Source organism: Pleurodeles waltl, chromosome 8 (genome assembly GCF_031143425.1).
Source record: "Pleurodeles waltl isolate 20211129_DDA chromosome 8, aPleWal1.hap1.20221129, whole genome shotgun sequence".
Classification (NCBI taxonomy): Eukaryota; Metazoa; Chordata; class Amphibia; order Caudata; family Salamandridae; genus Pleurodeles; species Pleurodeles waltl.
The window spans coordinates 113538173-113556047 of NC_090447.1; the positions used below are offsets into that span (position 1 = coordinate 113538173).

The 17875-nt window shown below is 46.0% G+C and overlaps 1 protein-coding gene across 1 annotated transcript in view; it reads left to right on the plus strand.

Annotated features, from left to right (window-relative positions):
• The first annotated feature begins 947 nt into the window (after positions 1–947).
• The window catches only part of DGAT2 (diacylglycerol O-acyltransferase 2), a 70584-nt gene continuing 53656 nt past the window's right edge, over positions 948–17875 (plus strand). Inside the window, exon 1 of the mRNA XM_069203877.1 lies at positions 948–1408. Within this exon, the coding sequence (XP_069059978.1) occupies positions 1369–1408 (40 nt within the window). The 5' untranslated portion in view covers positions 948–1368. The remainder of the gene's footprint in view (positions 1409–17875) is intronic.

Sequence of the window (17875 nt, forward strand, 5' to 3'; positions counted from 1 at the left end):
TCGCCAATGGATCCCGAATTTTGCGGAAATCTCAAAACCATTGCAGAAGCTGACCCATAAGGATGTCACAGACCACATAACATTAGATAAAGATCAGATGAAAGCGTTCACTCTTACAATACCTAATAACGCTCTAATCTTGAAACTATTAACATTAGAGACAAGATATCAGTTTTGGGTCAACTTTTCAGAATTAGTATAATTATATTTCTATTTAATAGAGTTTTCAAATATATTTATTTATTAGGGTTAATGTTTGTTTTTATGTTCTACTGATAGATACACGAGGAAATCTGCTTCTTACAAAGCGGCTTCAATTATACCAGAGATTTATTGGCAGATTAATGGCACTTTCTGTCATTTCCTGGTGTGACATCCAAATTAGAGGGGGCATGCATGTTCCACTTCTTCCCTGGAGCCCAAAACAATCCTACTGGATCTGACTATTTTAGCCAGTGGTCGGATAACTAACCACTTGTTTTAGAATGTATGTGAAATAGGATTTCAACTAGTCTGTACTTCTGCGTCACACCTACAGGATCGTTACAAAAACTGAATTAAAGGGTGAGAAAAGCACGTTTCACAGACTGCCCAAGTGAAAGTTAAACTTTAAAATAAAACGATTTTTCAAGTGAGGGGTGAAAACTGGAAGACACCCAGGACAATGTTAGGGATTAACTCACTTGAAGAGGTGTTACAAATAATTAACAGTCTCTTGGGGTGCATGCACCCCCCTACTTGTCCTAGCTAGCCAAATGAGGGGGTTTACATAACTTGGGGCCAGATGTAGCAAAGGATTTTACCCATTTTGTGTCTATGGGGAAAATGTGTTCGTACATATGGCCCTTGGTGTGTTACCAACATCCCCAGGACGCTAAACACGGTCTAAGTGAGTGGCAAAAATAAACCACGCCGCTAGGTGATCAGGATCAGTTCCCCCTTACACCACAACTGATCACGCAAAACGCACGCGGAGCACAATCATCCCCGTCAAGGCGCCCTGCAGGTGTGCCAAGTCCTCGCTGGGAAATACCACAGTGAATGCGGCCGAGGGGACGCCTCGCCCCTTGAGGTCCGGCAGAGGCGCTTCCAGGCGCCCCAGACGGCATTTCCACACCACAATTGCACGGCCGCAATCCGTGCCAAGCTGAAGCAACTTTGCCCTCCGGGGGCTGTCTGCTGTGAACCGTGGAAAGAGCTGGCAGAACACCCACCCAACCCGTTTACCCCGCCCAGGTTTGGTGAGCCCCAGAGTTGATATAAAGGCAGAGGCGTAGGCTGCAGCTCAGGGCAGAAGCTGTGCCGGAGGTGACAGCCGTATAGACCCTGCATGAGCATCCTTACATCGGAGCAGCCCGGGGGCTCGCCATGAAGACCCTCATCGCCGCGTATTCCGGAGCCCTGCGAGGTAAAGGCGCCCGTTTTATTCTGTTCACGTCGGCATTTCTTGCCACAGTATAAAGCCCCACTGTGCTATTCTGCTGGAAATGAGCGTGTCGGTTTTCGGTGCATTCGGTTTTTATGATATGAAACTACTTTTTTTATTCTTTCCCTATTTCATGTATATGATCCAGCTTCGTCGCCATTTGCCTTGGAATTTTTTTGATCCATTTCTTATTGGCCCCCTTGCAGTGCTGTTGTTGTGTTTTTTTTTTCCCCAGCAAGGCTCCCTTGTCAGTGAAGTGAAGATTGCTGTGTTTCCTTGCATAGTGCACAAGGTTAATGGAAGTTTTGTACAGTATTTGTAAAAGACTTTGCGGGTAGTTTAGTGTAATTTTTCTAAAGAAGCAGCATTCCCCCCCCCCCAAAAAAAAAAAACGAAAGCGTAGGTAGTGATTTACCTGTGAATTAAATCGCTAATATGTAGAGCTTTCACCCTGTGAAGGAGCAATGACCTATTCTACACACTATACAACATGGCACCGCTTGAGTGTTGCCTTTGGAGCTGTGGAGGGGGTGTGACCAAAAGATGCTTTTGGTGGCTGCTGTGAATCAGTAACAGCGGTGTTTTTGTCGTCCGTAGACTTGGACGTGAAGTGAGTGGTAAGTATCTCGGGGGCAGACGACCATGGTGACCAGCTCGGCGTGCGGTTAATAATTTGCAAGGGTTAAAAGTTTGGATTTGGTGCGAGACGGTCCACAAATGTAAACAATTAAGAAAATGGAAGTGGCCACCGATTTGTCATAGGTTACAGTAGGTGTCATGGACTGCAGTTCGGGTAGCCCCCCTCCCCAACTCTAGCTTGTCCTTGGGAACCCCAATCCGCCCTTGCATCGGGAGTTGGGGCGCCAGCAGCAGGATCAGAAAGGGTTTTTAGTGGGAGTGCTTAATCTGGACAGGGTTTGTGGGTGATGGGTACCCACTCTATTTTTGGGACCCTGGACTTCTTTGTCATTTGATTACATTTGTACCCCAATCGGGAGAGAGGTGGAAGGGGGCGGTAGGAGAGACGGAAAAGAGGGGACCTGGAGACCGAGGAGAAGCAGGGATGAAAAAGAACCTGTATGAGTGAAGTCAGTCAGTCAGTCAGTCAGTGAGGATGTGAAATGGAGCAGCGGGAGCTGGGACCAAGAAATAAGAGCCTTGGCATGAAGAAGCGCAGTGGTGGGCCACTAAAGAAAACAAAATAACTTTGTGGCCATGAACACGTGTTTTTTTAAGTTTAGCATTATTCACTGTCCGCGATGGCTCTCGAAGGGTCATCTTCAAACTTGCTTATTCCAGGGGGTTCAGAAGGTGCGTGATGTCACTTAAACCACCCCTGGCATTTTGCTGATTCTGCGCCCATGGAAAGTGCTGGTGATCTGCGGTCTGGATGGGTAGACGGGTGAAGGGCGAGGGGGAAGCCTCCTAGCTGATGGATTTCTGGGGTGTGCAGTGGTGCCTCTCAGCTCTGCCAGGCCTGGCACTGGGAACCAGGAGTCGGGAACATCTATTATTAGCTCGATTACATTATCTGTCTTTAGTCTGGCCACGGCTTGAGTCAGTTTTGCCTTTTCCCGGGCAGGTACTTCCTTTTAAAGGTGAGCGTCCCGCCCACTGGGCTTATGTTTTTTTACGGAACATGTATTTTTTTTTTTAATAATCTAATTCACGTCCTTTTTTTGGGAGGATAATAATGTCCACTTTGGGCTAGTTGACACTCGTCCCTACATCAGGGCACATGTCGGGGGTGGGGTCACTACTCCTCCACGCTAATGTTAGGAAGCTGACGCCCATTAGTCAAGGCTTACGGAGTCTCGTGATATGGGGAAGACCTTGCTTTTGCTATGGACGGGAGCCCGATTGTCCTATCACTTCCGCCCATGCACAAGAGCCGCTGCTGTTGTAAACAAACCCAATGTGGCCTGTGGAGGAGGGTTTTTAAACCCCCTTCGGCAGCAACCTCCTTAGCCATTGACAATGGCTCAGGAGGGGGGTTTCAGGGTGGGGCTGCAACCCATGACCTTTTAATCATTTAAGAATGTGGTAATGTGACCCCTTTGTGCTCTCTCATTGAAAACACCACCAGGGAACAAATGCATGGTCCCAAGTAATTAACAATGTTAACTACTAAGTATCCCGCCTGTAGGTATATGTGAGTGTAAGAGTATAGATGTTTGTATGTGTGATAGCTGTATGTATGCTCAATTATCCCTACGGGTGGAAAATGAAGAAGCAATGTACAAAAATAAACTGAAATGCAATTTGTTTTCGTGTGTATATTTGAGTGTATTTGTTTTGAAAAGTTCTTCCGCAGTAAAGAGGTGTTTTAGGGCCCAGATAAAACATAACTTTCATGTATCACAGGTACCAGCCATTTATTTCTAATAGGCTATCTGCTTGCGTTAAACATGTACATTGTAGCATGGGGCACAGAGCTCATTAAGCAACTTGTGTATTGCTTAACGTATTTTTTATTTTGTCGGGTAAGCACGATTTTGCACTGTTTTGTAACGTGCAAATTACTGTTTGCATACAGTATTTAAATGTGGGGGTCGTTTCCAAAACGTTTGCTCCTTGGAATTAAGACAACATGTGTATTCTAGATTCGAGTACATTTATTGCATACGTGTTGTATACCTACGCTTGAATTAATATACCCCATATAGCAGCGGTTTTATCTCTGCACGGGCCGTGAAATGACTATTCCATTTAATGAGGGGAGTGAGATCACTTATTGTGGTGCACGGTCTTACTGTGCATTGCTTATGCTTTTAACCCCACCACTGTGTGTTTATTTGCGCCCCGGCATTTTGTGGGTGCTCATGATGATTCAGTGAAACTTGGTGTCCACATACTCGGTCATTTGCATTATCTGCCCATGCATGCCCAGTTGAACACATCTTTGCCTGTGCTAGTTAATTTTATCTATCTTCCTCATTAATTGATTTGACTAATTAGTCGATTATTGTATTCTTATGCTCGCAGTTTTGTTTCTCCACTTGAAAGAGCACTGCGCAAGTACAGGAATGAAACGGGTGATAGTCCCGTCTGGTAGAGCGCACAGTGACTGATTATGCCAGCGTGGCCACATGTCCCTCTGTGGCTGCTTCTGGCCTGTCCGGTGGGCCTGGCTTCAGGGGATGGAGAAGGGAGACTTTGCCATGTCGCACTACGCCAGGCACAATGAACTCACCCAGTCCCTTACACTCTTAGAGTTTCATTTTGTAATAGGGGCAGAGGAGAGCAAAAATACGCGAGGCAATGAATCAGGACTAGATTCGGAAATGACACCTGCCATGTCCCACGTTGAAAGCGATTTTTGCAATCTGTATTCGGTCCACACACTTAGCCTGTGGTTACTGGTTTGCGGCAGACTATGTTAATTTTTGGGATTTATTTTCAGGGCATGTTTTAGTTACTTGTATGCTTCAGAGGCGTTGTGTAGGAAGACTTGAGAATTTAGGCTTGGATTTGTCCCATCAAGAGTTGTGTGGGCATAACTGAGCATGTATTTAAATCACTAATGCTTTGGGGGTTTCCAGGGTTCCCCCCTGCTTTGAGTTTTGAAGGATGCAAACCTTTACGTCTCCCTTTCTCGTCTTCTCCACAGTTCAGTGCCAGGAGAGTGCACTGATCTTAGTGGGCTGGTCTCTGGAAACTCTGCCAGGCTGTTGTCATGGAAACAGTGACTTTAAGCTTCTCTTCAAAAATACTTTTAAAGTTGCAGCCTTGATAAAAGCCTTAATCTCCACCATTTTTTTTTCTAGCTGACCCATATGTACCAGGTGGCGCAGTTGTTAGATTTAGTACAAGCCGTTTAGTTTCACACAAATTGGTTCAGATCCAAGTGAAATCTACACTGTGGCCTCCTGCCTGGGTATGGTTCGGGACTATCCCTAACCTGTTGGTTTTCCTCGCCCCAGAAGGTCTGTCTTGACGCTTGTTCCATTGCCAGTGAATATGCTCACACCCTCTGTATTTACCTTCCATGGTAGGTCTAGTCTTCACTGTCTACCCACCCTCCCCTCCGCACTATAGCAAATGAGCCCTTGTAGCCCTCTAATAACTCTACCACAGACCATACTCCAAGGCAGAGGCATAACACACAAATATGGGGTCTCACCGCATCGTGAGACCCCCGCCCAGAGTCTTCCATATCTAACATTAATTTATTGACCTTGAGCTAAATAGGGCCCCCATGAAGAGTTTGGGGGGGGGGGGAGGACTATGCGCCACAGGGGCTTCTTACGCCCCTGTCCTAAAATACTGCTGTTTGCTGTTACTCCAAGCTTATATATTTCATAGTTAGTTCTGTTGCCTCGTTTGGTTGCAGCTGCACTGATGCATTCTTGGTGTGGTTGCTGTCACGGTCTTAGGAACTTCAAGGTTTTCTTTGACCAACTTGACAAGTTGCAGTTTAGTTCACTGTCCTGGGTCGTCTGACGGTGCTTTGCTTTTGTTGACATTGTGCCCATAATGTGGACTAACTGGCTAAAATCAGTCACTTTTTTTGCAGTATAAAGGGGGGCGCAGCAATTATGCTTAATAATGGAATGTGAAGTGTGACTGGTCCTGGGACGTCTCTCTGCATGTTCACTTAAAACACCTTTATATCAATATCTCCTTCACCCTCTTAAACGTACTGTGTATTGTGAACATTTTACATCCTCCACCACAAGGCTGCGCCTGAACCATGTTGCAAAGTGAGGTTGGATCACAGCATGGAGTGTGGGAGGAGCATGGTAATGCCCTTTCGTACCATTGGCTGTTTATGTTAGTTCCATAATCTAGGAAAGGCCAGAAGCTGCAGAGCTTTACCATGATGGGGGAATCGAAGCCCTGTGGCAATGGTGAGTAGTGCCAGGACTGTTGGGTAAGGATTGCACAACATTAGTTGTGGTGTGCAGAGTGCACTCTATGGGGGCTTGTACTGGATCCTCTGGGCACCTGTGAGCCCCCTATGGTACAATCAGGTGTACTGTTACCAGTATTTTGGATACAGGGAGGCAGTGATTCTGTTCCCTGTTAACTGTGGTTGAGGACATTACATTGCTGAAGGAGACTTATTGCAGTCTAGTTCGGGAAGAAGAATGTTAACTACTGGAGAGCCGGCCTCAGAATGCCACAGGACAATCTATTTTACATCTTGTATTTAAAAAAAAAAAATCCCTGATTACTTGGGAGGGCTGGCAGTAGGTTAACTCGTGGCCAAGCAGCGGCTCGGGAGACTAAATTTGTTTGCCGTTTTAACCATTGAATAGTGATGTGCGATGTGAGGTGACATCACTGAGGTTCCTCAGGGAGGCTAGCACCCTTGCCAACTTGTGAGCAAAGCAGTTGACATGGAGGTCAGAGCAGAGGTGTGTGCCCAAGAGGGTGGGGTGGAGTTACCTTTTTATTTATTTTTTGATCGTTTGGCCACAGGGGTGGTACAGAGGGAGATTAAGGATTTTATAGTCCAATTGGTGGCTGAGCATGTCAATTGGGTTTTGTTTTGTTTAGCCAATGGCAGGGGGTTTGAGCCTATCCTTTAAAATAAGGCCTACAGCGCATAGTGGCTGACGTTCACACGTGGTCTATTGCTTATCACTGTGCAATGCCATGCATTTCGGCATTAACACGCCATCCACCATAGAAGTGGACCAATGGTATCTTCCATTTTTAATGTACATGTTTTCCTTCTATAATTGTAGAGAATGTTATTACTTTACTCGCCCTGGGTATGCAGCTAGTTGGCTGTTGACTCTTGGTACCAGCTATACATTGCCACATGACCTCGGCACTGTGAAGTGAACCTATGGAGCTGGTGCACCAACATGCATGTGGTGCTCTGAGCTAAGGTCGGCTAATTTCATGGTTGGCCACAATTGCCAGTAGTTGGTGATGGCAGAAGTTTGCCATTGCCTATGTAGCATTTGAGTTTGGGAGAATAAAGGGGCAGCGATGACGGGGGCAGGTGATAAAACTCTGCTAGGATCTCTGTTTATGTTCTGCCATGCTCCGCCTGTCCCCTGCCCTCAACAGTAAATAACCTGGGGGAAGGATCAGCGCCAAGGGCATTTAAAATGGTGCCTGACTTGAGATACTCCTGGCAGCGTGGTGAATTGAGGTCACTTTGGATTGGTGCAGACGTCATGCAGAAAACTGCAGTTGTTAAAACTGTTTCTTTTAGATGTGCCAGAAAAAGGAAAGGTTCATAACATGGATGTTTACACGGCTGGCAGGAGCGAGGTTAACCCTCTGAGATACCGGTTCGGTCCCGGCAGAGCTGTCTTCAACCTTCTGGGGTTGATGGGCGCCCACGCGGTTTGTCCTCATCGCTCAGTAGCCCAGGAGTACTTGGAGTAAGTGATCTGCTTGCGGTCCTCGTGGCTTTGGACTCCCTGACACTGACCTCGGGTGGCCTCCCTGCATTACCTCGCCTGCTGTAGCCCGTACAGTTGCTGTTTGTCAAAGGGCACTAACCGTATGTGGTCTGAATGTAGGAGCAGAGAAACAGAGTTGTGGGGGGGTGTTTTGGGCAGTTTATGTGCAGTTGCGTATTTATCTTTCATTGTATTAAAATTGTGAGTTTTCGTAGCCAGAGTTGTATTTTGTTTGTTCAGAAACCGTGGCTGTTTCATTTGGGTACAAACGCCGCAGGATACCCCGGTAATGTGCTGCTCTTGTCATGAACGAACCAGCATTACTGCTGATAGTGGGGCTCCCCAATTAGCACGTGTTACCTTTGTCCCCTCAAATCACTGACAAATTAGGGGATATATTGCAATTAACTTGGATTTCAATGCCCCATGTCTATTCCCAAGTATAAGCGTTTGGGGGGGAAAAACTTTTATTTTTAAAACTTGGCACATAAAACAGCACCGAAAAAGCAAAAGGGACAAACTGTTTACGAATAATAACGTTGACATTTCAGAAAAGCCTGCCCTCTGGTCACACAGTGCAGGTCCAGTCTCTTGCTGCTTGTTAGCAGAATATGAATATGCATGGCCTGGGAAGGGGCAGGCTACCAGGGTTCACTATGGATGGATCACGGTCACTACGGATGGACCACAGGTCAGGAAAGCTGGACGTGTCCCAAGTCACCACCCTGGCGTTGGCAGGATGGAAGTGCATTGCTCGCTCACAATCCTGGTTGGTGGCTTTTTTGGCCGCCATCTGCGGGGCCCTCTGTCCATAGAATACACCGGGGAACACCTGGATTTTGCAGCAGAAAAAGCAATACTTTTATTTTCCAGTTGACTTCTGCTGAAAAGTTTTTTTTTTTTTTTTTTTTTGTTTTTTTGCAATTTGGCACAAACTTGGTAGATGCATTCGAGCGCTTTACTTGAGCATTAAGGCACAAGGAGAGAAGTGATTTTTCTGTGAATCCCAGGATGTCGAGCCGAGGCCAGGAATCCAAAGTCGGCAGCTCTTGCCTTTAGGCAACCAAAAATAAAAATACAACTTTGGAGCTACAAAGTGCTGATACAATTCTCCCACCACACCTGGGGGAAGTGGATCAATTTATTTTGTATCTTGGAATGATTCTTTCCATCTGCACCAGCTAATGTTAGTAGCATCTGCACGCACAGTGTAGCGCCTTGGTGGTGGTGGCCACATAGGGTTATTTGCTGTTGTGACATTCCCATCGCACTCCTCCATCGGTTCTGAAGAAGCTTTCTATGGGATGTGCTGGCAGTTGTATTTTAAACAAAGAAAACTGGTATATTGATATTTCAGTGTAACTGTTGTAAAGTTGAGTGTCCGTGAAGCATTGGCAGTCTATGTAGTGTTTATCATAGGCAAATGTTCAGTGTATGGGAACAGCCAATGCTTTCTATGGGTCTTCAAAATATTCTCAGTTTAGGTGCTTTGTTCTGCAAAAATGATCCCTCCATCTTGCCTGTGACAGACGTATGGACGTCATTTAGAGGTCCTGGTAACCCCTGACACTGCCTTTGCGACTCCTGGCCTCGGATGGAAAATCAGTCCCAGGAACACAGGGCCAGCTTGACCTTAGAAAGGATAGTTTCTGCTCCACTTTCCTTGTTTGATATATTATCCAAATGGTCAGTCATTTTCTTCAAGGCTCACTCAGCTGCCAGTGCCGGTAACAAAGGAGACCACCCTCGAAAGATATTTTGTATCCAAAAGTAATTTACTGCACTTCAAAGTTCCTTTAGGCAGATCTATTGATAAGAATAGCAACCACCAACACGTTTCAACTCCACTTGAGGCTATTAGTGTAGTTAAAAAAAGAGGACAATTAGCTGGAATGATTCTCCCTGTCAGCTAAGCTAAACAAAAAATGCTTTTAAATGTATGTTTGTGTAAGCATGTATGTGGGAGTGAAAGTAAATGTCAAATGGCGTGTGATGTCACTTCCGCAATCCCTCTTCCTTTTGGTGACTTACTGCCTATGGGCGTAGATTCACTGATATGTATGCTTGACCTTGTTTTATCACTTCACCAAAATCAGGTAGGTATCTTTGGACCCACTCCTTGCTTACTATCCCTTAGCTGTAGTAGCTCTACAGATCACACTTTGTCCTCCGCTCTGACCTAGCTAGAGCAGCACAAGTTAGTTCTTTGACTTCTATCAGACTCCACTAGAGCCCAAACTTTCTTTTGGTCTTCTTTGGACTTGTGCTGTAGACTTTTTTTTTTTTTTAAAAGTATCCTGAGGGGGGTGTCATTAATCCTGATGGTTAGACTTTTGTATCCCAGATGTGACTGGTCCGTTGGAATGACACTGTCATATAGTCCACTTAAAATTAAAAACCAAGATTTTCATGGAACTAGATCCCAAGAAAGGCCCCCTATTCTGCCTACTTGCGATCATTATCCTTCTACTCTCTTCACCCCCCCATGTACACTGCTCTTTAACTGGCCTTTAAAATGTGGATGTGGGAACAAGTGTTTAATTTGAGCTGGTGGTTTCCAGTGCCTGGCACCAGGATTTAATTATAAACACCAACACTGATTATAGTCTGCCACATGGTGGCGCCTGTTTATCTAATTTAGAGATTAGCACAATAAGTTTCTTAAGACAGTATACACTGAAAATGACTTACCTGCTTCCCAAGCAATTCTTATAACTGTTGGGGCCTGGAATATTCTACATTGTCTAACTTATAGGAGCAGGGTGGCTCATTGTTGTGTTGGTAGTGTCACACGAGGGATAATGGGTGATGCACGCTGCAATGGCCTCCTGACGAGGGCCCTGGCACTCACTTTTTTTTTTTTAATACACAAATTGAGCAATGAGAACAGGTTGAGTGTATGACAGAGGACATGGTGATGAGGCTTCTCTGTAATACCCTGGTCCCTTGTTTATGGGATTTCAAATTTGTCTATAGTGCTTGGCTAGATCGTGATTGTTTGCTTTTTTTTTTTTTTTTAAGCCGCGTTCAGCCATGTGCATTCATAGAAATGAGGCAAGCCATCACCGCGTCCCTTATAAAATGTGAACAATGGAGCAAGTGATATATTGAAACCAGAAGAAACTTAGTGTATGCTCAGAATACAAGCTACTTTGCTTCTAAAGCAGGCACTTCAACCAGCTGTAACTAACATGGTGGCAGCATGTTTTAACAAGTTAATGTTCATTTATTTTATATATGTGTTGACTTGTAGAGCACAAAAACTTTTGCATGTACCAGAGTGCTGTCAGCCTTAGCAATACTGACTTAAACACATCCTCTAATGTGAAGCTTTATTTAAAGTCCAGCTTGTCTGGTGAATGTGACCGTTATGAATGGTTCCAGTTGGAACATATTTTGGCATGTTGATGCACAGTATATAAATATATGCGGTATCAACCCTTGCACCAACCCTGTAGCAGTCCAGTGTCCTGTTTCTCAAGATTCACTTTTTAAACATCTGTGTTAACACTTGGCATAATCTGAACTGTTTTTCTTTTGTCCTGCACTTGAAGATTTTAATTTATAACTGACAAAGCGACCCCACCTGTACCAAAATGTACATTTCCTTTTAATGACTGCTCTCCAAACACAGCATTTGTGCCCCTCGAGCCAGGGTGGCCTCCCACCTGGAGCATGCACGAAGGATTGTGAGTTTCTGCATTTGGCTGTGAACAAGGACCAAAGGCTGGGCCTTCCTTGAAGGGTCCCCCTCACCTTGCACAATCTCTGCAATCCCGCTCCTTCCCCTAACTCCCATCTGCCAAGGGGCAGTGCTTCAGGAAGCTCAATTGACAGCTCCTTGCTGTTGAAGGAAGAACAGTACCACCTTCCTCACTGTCTGGTCTCCATCCTTAGGAACAAGAATGCAGGCAATACGCTTCGGCTTTCTGGGGAAGCTGTCCTATTCCCTCCACTTTGTGCCATGATACAACCAGGGGCATCCAAAGGGATTCACCTTCCTTTTATAAAATTAATATAGAGGCCAGCTTGAGGATGAAGATCACGAGACCTCCAACTCCCAGCATTTGCAGATCTCCTTAATGCTTGTTTGTTTACTCCTATTTTCTCGCATTGCTATGATCTTGAGGTTATGGCTTCCTTCATGGACAGCCTAAAACTCACTATTTCAGTGTATCTGTCTATCCAATACTTTATGCTTCCAAGCACTGAGCTGGTGAGCTGCTCTTGCTCGAGTGGAAGTCGAGTGTTAGTCTAGCAGTGGACCGACTGTTGACCTTGTTCTAGGGCCTCTCTATACCACCTCATATCACTGTCCACATGAAAGTTAAGTGGTTTCTCTCTACTGTCATGCATCCTGTAATTGCATACTATTCATAAAAAACACATCAAGTGTATTTCTAAATCCTGCATGAAAAACTAACCTTTACTTAACTTTCAGTTTTCACCTTTTTTCTTTCAAATGACCCACTCCTTCCCTTCATCCTTGCTATGCCTTCTCTGAGCACAACCTTTCTAAGTCACAGGCATCTTTGCCTTAATGTATATTCTGCTGTGTGCTCAACTCATTTCAATGATTGCAACCTATCTTTTTTTTGAGTTGTACCACTACATCCTAACAATGTCAGATCTCCTCTAGCTCATCTATTAATTGCATCAAGAATATGCACATTTCCTCCTCCCACCCTTCCCACTAATGATCATACCAAACTCCTATTAACTTTAATCCACCAAAAAAAGGGAATGAATGCATGGAATGGATTGCTTGAGTTCACAATGCTAATTCCAGTAACTAATAACACCAGACTAAGCATGTCTGCTGGCACAAGCTGCCCAGAGTAAAACACTAACTTTGTCATGTGTAGTAAGCCCTACATGTATTACAGTAGTAACCAGGTGGTAGAGAGCTTATAGAAACTGAATTCTCACCATGAGTTTATGAACCTAAGATGGGACAATATGAAGAGTGTAGCACAAGGACACCCTTAGTACACTTTGAAGTATGGTGAGTTTGGCTGGAGAAGGCACTTGGCTTTTGGTACCCCCCTCACACTATACATAGTTCGGGCTAAGTAATGAAGACAATTAGATCATGTAGGAGGCTGGCCTGTCTTATAGTGGGTACCTTGTGGTACTTACACCTTGTGCCAGGTCCAGTTATCCTTTATTAGTAGAATAGAGGTGTTCTAGCAGCTTAGGCTGATAGTTAGCTATGGCAAAGCAGCTTAGGATGAAATAGGAGACATGCAAAGCTCCTACTATACCACTTATATCATATAGCACTATATCACAAGAAAACACAATACTCAGTTACTAAAAATAAAGGTACTTTATTTTAGTGACAATATGCCAAAAGTATCTCAGAGGATACCCTCACTTAAGAGGTAAGTAATATACACAAACTATATGGACACAAACCAAAATCAGGTAAGTAACAGTAAGAAAAGTAGTGCAAACAATGTAGAATCACAATAGGATGCAATAGGTAGAAATATGCCTAGGTGCAACACAAACCATATACTCCAAAAGTGGAATGCGAACCACTAATGGACCCCAGGCCTAGTGTAGGTTGTAGAGGGTTACTGGGACTGTTAGAAAACACTAAGGGTGTCCAAGATACCCAACCCTGAGACCCTGAAAAGTAGGAGTAAAGTTACTCTACTACCCCAGAAAGACAGTAAAGTTGAGATAGGGGATTCTGCAAGAACTGCCATCAAAACACTGAAGACTGATTCCTCGACCTGAGGACCTGTAAAGGAAGGGGACCAAGTCCAAGAGTCACGCAAGTGTCCAGGGGGGGCAGGAGCCCAGTAAACCCCAGATGAAGGTGCAAAAGGGCTGCCTCCAGGTGGAAGAAGCCGAAGGTTCTACAACAACGGAAGGTGCCACAAATTTCTCCTTTGGTCAGATGTCCCACGGCGTGCTGGAGGATGCAGAGTTGTTTCCATGCAGAAAGACCGCAAATAACTCTTGCTAGCTGCAAGAGTCGCAGTTGAGGATTTTGGGTGCTGCTGGGGACCAGGAAGGACCAGGATGTTGCCCCTTGGAGACAGAGGGGGTGCTCAGCAACTGAAAGAGCCCCTGCAGAAGCAGGCAGCACCCGCAGAAGTACCAGAACAGGCACTTAGAAGATCTGAGGACAGCAGTCGACTCAGAGCCACATAGGAGGGTCCCATGACGTCGGAGTCCAACTCAGTGAGTTGGGCAATGCAGGACTGAGTGCTGGGGACCTGGGCTAGGCTGTGCACAAAGGAAGTCTTGGAAAAGTGCACGGAAGCCGGAGCAGCTGCAGTTCATGCAGTACACAGGATTACTGTCTGGCGTGGGGAGGCAAGGACTTACCACCACCAAATTTGAACAGAAGGGCCACTGGACTGTGGGAGACACTTGGACCCAGCTCCTGTGTTCCAGGGATCACACTTGTCAGGATGAGGGGACCCAGATGATCAGTGATGCAGAAGTTTGGTGCCTGCGTTGGCAGGGGGAAGATTCCGTCGACCCACAGGAGATTTTTTCTTGGCTTCCAGTGCAGGGTGAAGGCAGACAGCCCTCGGAGCATGCACCACCAGGAAACAGTTGAGAAAGCCAGCAGGATGAGGTGCTACAATGTTGCTGGTAGTCGTCTTGCTACTTTGTTGCAGTTTTGCAGGCGTCTTGGAGCAGTCAGCAGATCGATCCTTGGCAGAAGTTGACGAGGGAAGTGCAGAGGAACTCTGAGCTCTGGCATTCGTTATCTGAGGAATAGCCCAGAGGAGAGACCCTAAATAGCCCAAAAAGAAGGATTGGCTACTGAGAAAGGTAAGCACCTATCAGAGGGTGTCTGGCGTCACCTGCTGGCACTGGCCACTCAGAGCTGTCCATTGTGCCCCAACACCTCTGTATCCAAGATGGCAGAGGTCTGGGACACACTGGAGGAGCTCTGGGCACCTCCCCTGGGAGGTGCTGGTCAGGGGAGTGGTCCCTCCACTTTCCTTTGTCCAGTTTTGCACCAGAGCAGGGCTGGGGGATCCCTGAACCGGTGTAGACTGGCTTATGCAGAGATGGGCACAATCTGTGCCCATCAAAGCATTTCCAGAGGCTGGGGGAGGCTACTCCTCCCCAGCCCTTCACACCTATTTCCAAAGGGAGAGGGTGGAACCCCCTCTCTGAGGAAATCCTTTGTTCTGCCTTCCTGGGACCAGGCTGCCCAGGCCCCAGGGGGCAGAAACCTGTCTGAGGGGTTGGCAGCAGCTGCAGTGGAGACCCCGGAAAGCAAGTTTGGCAGTACCCGGGTTCTGTGCTAGAGACCCGGGGATGCATGGAATAGTCACCTTAATACCATAATTGTATTGGGGTGACAATTCCATGATCCTAGACATGTTACATGGCCATGTTTGGAGTTACCATTGTGCCGCTACATATAGATAGTGACCTATATGTAGTGCACGTGTGTAATGGTGTCCCCACACTCAGTCTGGGGAATTCGCCCTGAACAATGTGGGGGCACCTTGGCTAGTGCCAGGATGCCAACACACTAACATGGCACCTAACCTTCACCAAGTGAGGGTTAGACATATAGGTGACTTATAAGTTACTTATGTGCAGTGAAAAATGGCTGTGAAATAACTTGGACGTTATTTCACTCAGGCTGCAGTGGCAGTCCTGAGTAAGAATTGTCTGAGCTCCCTATGGGTGGCAAAAGAAATGCTGCAGCCCATATGGATCTCCTGGAACCCAAATACCTTGGGTACCTAGGTACCATATACAAGGGAATTCTAAGGGTGTTCCAGTGTGCCAATGAGAACTGGTAAATTTAGTCACTAGCCTGCAGTGACCATTTTAAAAGCAGAGAGAGCATAAACATTGAGGTTCTGGTTAGCAGAGTCTCAGTGATAGTTAGGCACCACACAGGGAACACATACAGGGCTTACATTATGAGCACTGGGGTCCTGCCTAGCAGGATCCCAGTGACACAAGGGCAAAAACATACATACAGTGAAAATGGGGGTAACATGCCAGGCAAGATAGTACTTTCCTACAGATCATAGTAAAGGGGACTCTTTGATCGGTTTGTGTAGCTCGTATACTTTAAGCTTTCCAGTTTCATTCAGTAGCATGTGGGAGGCTGGTGGTATAGGTTGGTCGAGGTACTTAAGTTGAAGTCACTGGGGCATGTGTGTCCTTGCTTCTTTTGATTGGATCACCATGGCTATGCTGTTTCAGGGTTTCATCGCCCATCAAAGGGTGATGGGAGGAATGCCTGTAATAAGGCTAATCAGTCTGCCAATCGCTCTGTGTAGCATTCCAACCCATTTGTCTTTGGCACACATGCCACCTCAGTTTGGACCCAGCCATATGCCAATCAATTAGCCACATGCAATCCAGCCCAGACTGCCAGACCAGGTCCTCCCTGAACCAAAACACAAGCAACCCACGACTGGTTTCATTGTAATTGGGGCATACCTTTGCCACCCAGGATGTTACATTAAACTCAAAAGTTGATTTTGGGGGGGGGGGGGGGAGGTGGGGGGAGAGAGGATTTGCTTGTAGTAAGTTTGGGCTAGACTGTTACTGGAGCAGGTAAAACCACTGTTTGATGTAGCCCACTAAGTGGCTGGAACAGCAGATCACCTGGTGGGCCCCTGTGCAAGACCCCTGCAGCTCTGTCCTCCCGGGTGCTTTTTACTGATAGTACATAAAGGGCTGAAAGCATTAGTTGCTTGTTCTTTGAGGTGGTTAAGGGCAGGGAACCAAAATGGTGGACAATAGGCGCCCCACAGTGCCTCCATGGACCTCAATTCACCAAAATGCCTGGGGTAGCGTAAGTGACATCACATGCCCTTTGACCTCCACTTTCAATCACACACATACTTACACACTCACATAAACATACTCTCACCCGCATGCACACACTCACCTGCGAGCATGCGCATAACATATATTTAAAATCATTTTTACTTACCTCAGCTGCCATGGAAGGGCCTATTCCAGGTACCTGTACTGCATTTTTATAACACTAATACTCAAGAAGTTCATAATCTTTTATTGTTCGATAGTAGTATAATAAAAATGGACAGAAAAGAGTGGCGTCCCAACGGACGTCGACGGTGTTCCCGGCACTGAATTAGCCACCTCTGAAGCCAGGGGTCGCAAAGAAAGTGCAGGGGGTTGGAAAGGGCAAGTCAGGGGTCTCAGCTGCGACCCCTAAATGACGTCCATGAGGGCAGCTGGACAGGAGCAGGATTGCAGGACACCCACAAAATGCGAAAGGGTTGGCCACCCAACTTGTGAACAATCACTTCGGATTCAGTGGTCTCCATGTCTCTTCTTCAGACCGCCCTTTCAACTTGCTTCCGTGCATCCTTCGACTTTGGAGCCAGTCATAAAGCTTTATCAGCAGGCACAGTAAGGCAACGGGGCTTCTGGAGTAAACAGCAGCACCTAGCAGTAATATCAGTTCTGTAATGGAAGGTACGCTGGTTTACAGCGGCTCCAGAGGTCTGACAGAAACCAACATTGAGAAAGTACAAGGGTTTGTTCTTTGTGCAGTGCATGCACCAAGGTGCACACAGATGGGTACACATGCGCAGTCCATGCGCGCGTGCCGACAGACACCTACTTACACACAGCCTAGCAAAAATATGGGGCGCCACCAATGGGTCATGGCACATTTTCAGACAGTCCTCATTATTGTTTAGCAAACAATATTTTTCATGCCAAGTTCATTAAACCAATGTTTAATAGGGGTAAGCCTACACCAGAGCTCTTGGAATACAAAGTTCTGCTGCCTAAAAATGCAAAACAGTTGCTGCACATGACATTTGGCAGCTGCTCAAGTAGATGGTAATAAAAAATCCGTTTTTAGCAACAAGGCGGCTGCTGTGAAGGTTGCATCAGTCCTTCATTATGAACAGTCTCCATTAATATCATATTTTCAGTGTCTATGCCCTCTGAAATGTTAAACAGTCATTAAATGTCACTGCAGACCAAAAGGGCCACATGCAAGAAATAGTGAGAGCGTATGACACATAGTTCACTGAACATGCTTGCTATTAAGCCTACTGGCTGATTAAATGATTCTGTGGATATCCGTTTTTCCCGTACC